Here is a 5484-nt window from a genome sequence, read left to right as displayed (position 1 = left end):
AAAATTGACCCTAATGACTGGTTTTGTGCTCCAGGGTCACATATGAGTGAGGCTGATGACGGTGCTCACCTGTGTTTGGCTTTATCTGTCAGTATTCTTCACACATTCAGGTGAAAATTTGAAGCCAGGTACAAAATGTTTGAATTTGTTGATATATTAAAGGTTTTATCAGAGGGATTTATCGTTTTATGACTCCATAAATCTGAAAATTATGGAAGTTTGTTTCTGCCAGGGAATAAAAAAATGAAAAAGGTCATTGTGACTTATTATCTCACAATTCAGACAGTTTTCTCGCAATTCTCACAAAAAAAAAAAATCTGAGAAAGAATCAGAATTGTGAGCTAAAGTTGCAATTGTCATCTTTTATTATTTTATTTTATAGAATTTAGTTTTTATAGAATTTATAGAAAACGTTTTTTTTTCACAATTGCAAGTTTATATTTCACAATTCTTTTTTCTCAGAATTCTGAGTTTACTGAATTACTTTGTGTTTTTTCATGAGAATTGCGAGAAAAAAGTCTGAACTGCGAGAGAAAATGCTGCAAATACCTTTATTTTTATTCTGTGGCAGGAAACAAGCTTCCATAGAAAATACCGTAAACATACATAAATATATATCTTTTTTTTTAACCTTTTTTAGGAATAAAATGTGTAACATTCAGAATAGATGAGAGTAAAACTAAAGTTTGGTGTGTGTGTGTGTGTAAAAGAAAAAACTCGGTTTTGAATTGGAATTTAATCTACAGATAAAGTGCAATGAAAATGTATATTTTGATGTTTTTTTCTACTGAATGCAGCGGTGTAGGACAGTGTAAATGCACAAGAGGAAAAGCATCTGAGTGTTTGTTTGATGCCAAAGAATCGAGTCAAACTCTTGGCACTGATTAATCTGTCACTTGGTAATAAGACGCATGCAAATACAATATTTAGCCCAGTGTTTGTTCAATGTGTTAGACTGGTAACTCACACTTCTGCCGTTAATGCATTTACATAACCATACTTGTGCATATTGTTGGGCTTATGCAGTTGATTGTAACATTAATACATTTTTGGTGCATATTTTGTACAATAATTCAATCCGAGTGCAGCAGAGAGCCACTGATTTGCATGAAATCTGAAGGGCAACAAATGCAAAACAAAATGGCCAAAAGCAAGACAATATTGTATCTGAAGAAATGAGCAATACCCCAGATAACTGCGATTGTAGTGATTTATTTGTACAGTAAGGAAGCAGACGGTGCATCGCCTAAACCCAGATTGAAGGCAGATACGAGGCATTTGTGCTCAGGACAGAAACCTCAAACACTCTTTCACAGAGAGGACTCAACCTGAAGAACAGAGAAACGAAACAAAAAAAACGGGTCCCATCTGATCTGTAAAGCACTAAAATGAGAAGCATGTCCGAAGACAGAAACGAAACGGAAGTTAAAGCAAATAAAACTAAATATATTTCCAGCTCCCGGGATCACGGCGGCGGCGTCGTCAGAAAGGCCGAGATCACATCCGAACGCCTGAGCCACACAGAATCCATTTACACGAGTCAGAATTTAAAACTCAAACACTTTCAGAACAGCTTCCCTTGTGATGCCATCATTCAGCGAGAAATTAAGATGTATAAAACGTCAACAAAAATGGCATATAGAAAAAAGGTGTTACAAAAGACAGGTCAGTCCTACGGAGATGTCACGACTGCTTTGAGAGTGCGAGGGTCGAGAGGGACGGTCTTTAGAGGCAGGTTTGCGTGGATGCAGCCTTGTCTCGCTCTCCGGAGGGAGATGAGTGGAAGCCTCTTGTCCCATCCGGACCCCTCGGGAGCCGAACCACACCTGGGGGAAGCCCATCTGCGTTCTGGATCTTCCTCCCGAGCATCGGGCTTCCCACCGGGCTACTCTCCTGACTGGCCACCTGCTTCCTCCGCTGGACCCAAGGGCTTCCCAAAGGGGTCAAGCTGCTGTCCGAGGAATAGTCCGCCCATCGGCGACCCGGCTCGGGGCTTAAGCGGCCCTCGCTGACCAGCGGAAACTTCCCCGAGTGGTGCGTCTTGCGCTGGGTGCAGGGGCTGCTCCAGGGACTGGATCGAGGAGACACCACCGGACTCAGGTGGTTGGGAACTACAATGGTGGGGCTGAGCTTGTTGCAGGAGCGCGACTTGCGTGCCAAACGCGGCGACGTGGGATTGCTTTCGGTTTCCGAGGAACTCGCCGCGGAGTCGTCGCCGTGATACTGCAACTCTCGAACGCGGCTGTTGAGCGAGCGACTCTTGCGCATGCCGCCGACTCCCTCGTCCCGCGACCGGTCCTTCGGGACCTTTTTCTTGGGAGGCTTGGTGCCAATTAGAACGACCTTTAATCCCAAAGACGCACCTCCTTCTCCACCGACCGCCTCGTGGGCCTTCATCGCCGCCTCCACTTCTTCGAACTCCACTATGGCGCACTCCTCCGTTCCCAGCTGAGAGTAACGCCCACTCAGTTTCTTCAGATCGGCCGGCAAGTCCTTCCCGGGTTTGAGAACCCGTACAGAGGCGATGGACCCGTAGTTTCCGAATGCTTTCAGCAGGAGCTCCATCAGCCGCTCCTGCTCGCCGTCGGCCCCGAGCGCGACTACCAGCTCCGGCCAGCGCTTGAGCTCACTCAGCAGCAGCATGCGACTCGGCAGAGACTCGCTGGCGAACACCGGCACCGTCGTCCTGCGTCGCACCTTACGGCCCTCATCGTTCAGCTCCAGCAGCTCGGAGTGACGCAAGGCGTACGCCGTGGTTCTCCAGTCCCGCGTCAAGTGCTTGACCTGAGGAAGAGACGGAGAGGCATTTAACCTCCTTCAGGTATGACCATCAATCATGTTAAAGGGATAGTTCAGCCAAAAATGAAAATTCTGTCATTAATTACTCACCCTCATGTCGTTCTAAACCCGCAAGACCTTCGTTCATCTTCGGAACACAAATTAAGATATTTTTGATTGAATCTGAGAGCTCTCTGACCCTCCATCGACAGCAAGGATCCTTACACGATCAAGGCTCAGGAACGTAGCAAGGAGATCGGTAAAATAATCCATGTGACATCAGGGGTTCGTAGCTTCATAAAATTACCGTTGAACACCTGATGTCATGGATTATTTTACCGATCTCCTTGCTACGTTTATAGACCTTCATCGTGTAGAGAACGACATGAGGGTGAGTAATGACAGAATTTTTTATTTTTGGGTGAACTGTCCCTTTTAGATTCACAGAGACTCTTTTCACCTCTCCAGGGTTCTCAGAAGCCGTCATAGTTGGGTAAACGTCTATAATGGTATTTATATTCGTGTTCTTATTTGTACTGCAAAAAACGATTTTCTTTGCATTTCTGTCTTGTTTTCTGGTACAAACTTTTTTTGAATCAAGATACATGTACTTGACGCAAAATGACATAAGATTCAGAAAAATGCATCACTTAAGTGAGTTTTTGCTTAAAACAAGAATTTCTGCCAATGGGGTTGGAAAAATAATCTTGATTTATTTCACAGAAAAGGGATAGTGTACATTAATCAATGAATGAAAGTAAATGTAAATGTGCCCAAATTAGCCCAAAGGCTAGTTTTCATTGGTAGTCCCTTTGCCAGATGCTATCAGGTCAAAAAAAAGCAAGAGTGGAAGCCTCTTGTCCCATCCGGACCCCTCGGGAGCCGAACCACACCTGGGGGAAGCCCATCTGCGTTCTGGATCTTCCTCCCGAGCATCGGGCTTCCCACCGGGCTGCTCTCCTGACTGGCCACCTGCTTCCTCCGCTGGACCCAAGGGCTTCCCAAAGGGGTCAAGCTGCTGTCCGAGGAATAGTCCGCCCATCGGCGACCCGGCTCGGGGCTTAAGCGGCCCTCGCTGACCAGCGGAAACTTCCCCGAGTGGTGCGTCTTGCGCTGGGTGCAGGGGCTGCTCCAGGGACTGGATCGAGGAGACACCACCGGACTCAGGTGGTTGGGAACTACAATGGTGGGGCTGAGCTTGTTGCAGGAGCGCGACTTGCGTGCCAAACGCGGCGACGTGGGATTGCTTTCGGTTTCCGAGGAACTCGCCGCGGAGTCGTCGCCGTGATACTGCAACTCTCGAACGCGGCTGTTGAGCGAGCGACTCTTGCGCATGCCGCCGACTCCCTCGTCCCGCGACCGGTCCTTCGGGACCTTTTTCTTGGGAGGCTTGGTGCCAATTAGAACGACCTTTAATCCCAAAGACGCACCTCCTTCTCCACCGACCGCCTCGTGGGCCTTCATCGCCGCCTCCACTTCTTCGAACTCCACTATGGCGCACTCCTCCGTTCCCAGCTGAGAGTAACGCCCACTCAGTTTCTTCAGATCGGCCGGCAAGTCCTTCCCGAACCCGTAAACCCGTACAGAGGCGATGGACCCGTAGTTTCCGAATGCTTTCAGCAGGAGCTCCATCAGCCGCTCCTGCGGCCCCGAGCCCCCGAGCGCGACTACCAGCTCCGGCCAGCGCTTGAGCTCACTCAGCAGCAGCATGCGACTCGGCAGAGACTCGCTGGCGAACACCGGCACCGTCGTCCTGCGTCGCACCTTACGGCCCTCATCGTTCAGCTCCAGCAGCTCGGAGTGACGCAAGGCGTACGCCGTGGTTCTCCAGTCCCGCGTCAAGTGCTTGACCTGAGGAAGAGACGGAGAGGCATTTAACCTCCTTCAGGTATGACCATCAATCATGTTAAAGGGATAGTTCAGCCAAAAATGAAAATTCTGTCATTAATTACTCACCCTCATGTCGTTCTAAACCCGCAAGACCTTCGTTCATCTTCGGAACACAAATTAAGATATTTTTGATTGAATCTGAGAGCTCTCTGACCCTCCATCGACAGCAAGGATCCTTACACGATCAAGGCTCAGGAACGTAGCAAGGAGATCGGTAAAATAATCCATGTGACATCAGGGGTTCGTAGCTTCATAAAATTACCGTTGAACACCTGATGTCACATGGATTATTTTACCGATCTCCTTGCTACGTTTATAGACCTTCATCGTGTAGAGAACGACATGAGGGTGAGTAATGACAGAATTTTTAATTTTTGGGTGAACTGTCCCTTTTAGATTCACAGAGACTCTTTTCACCTCTCCAGGGTTCTCAGAAGCCGTCATAGTTGGGTAAACGTCTATAATGGTATTTATATTCGTGTTCTTATTTGTACTGCAAAAAACGATTTTCTTTGCATTTCTGTCTTGTTTTCTGGTACAAACTTTTTTTGAATCAAGATACATGTACTTGACGCAAAATGACATAAGATTCAGAAAAATGCATCACTTAAGTGAGTTTTTGCTTAAAACAAGAATTTCTGCCAATGGGGTTGGAAAAATAATCTTGATTTATTTCACAGAAAAGGGATAGTGTACATTAATCAATGAATGAAAGTAAATGTAAATGTACCCAAATTAGCCCAAAGGCTAGTTTTCATTGGTAGTCCCTTTGCCAGATGCTATCAGGTCAAAAAAAAGCAAAATAGAAACAACAAC

General features: G+C 46.8%; 1 protein-coding gene across 1 annotated transcript in view; it reads right to left on the bottom strand.

Moving 5' to 3' along the window:
- Positions 1–1194: 1194 nt before the first annotated feature.
- The window catches only part of LOC107576037 (la-related protein 6-like), a 12755-nt gene continuing 8465 nt past the window's right edge, over positions 1195–5484 (bottom strand). Inside the window, exons 3-4 of the mRNA XM_016262311.1 lie at positions 4450–4629; positions 1195–2604 (exon numbers count right to left, since the gene is read on the bottom strand). Of these exons, the coding sequence (XP_016117797.1) occupies positions 1726–2604; positions 4450–4629 (1059 nt within the window). The 3' untranslated portion in view covers positions 1195–1725. The remainder of the gene's footprint in view (positions 2605–4449; positions 4630–5484) is intronic.

Source organism: Sinocyclocheilus grahami, unplaced genomic scaffold (assembly GCF_001515645.1).
Source record: "Sinocyclocheilus grahami isolate Dianchi unplaced genomic scaffold, SAMN03320097.WGS_v1.1 scaffold3138.1, whole genome shotgun sequence".
Lineage (NCBI taxonomy): Eukaryota > Metazoa > Chordata > Actinopteri > Cypriniformes > Cyprinidae > Sinocyclocheilus > Sinocyclocheilus grahami.
Note: the sequence above shows the minus strand (reverse complement) of the source record. Positions and strands in the feature narration are given on the sequence as shown.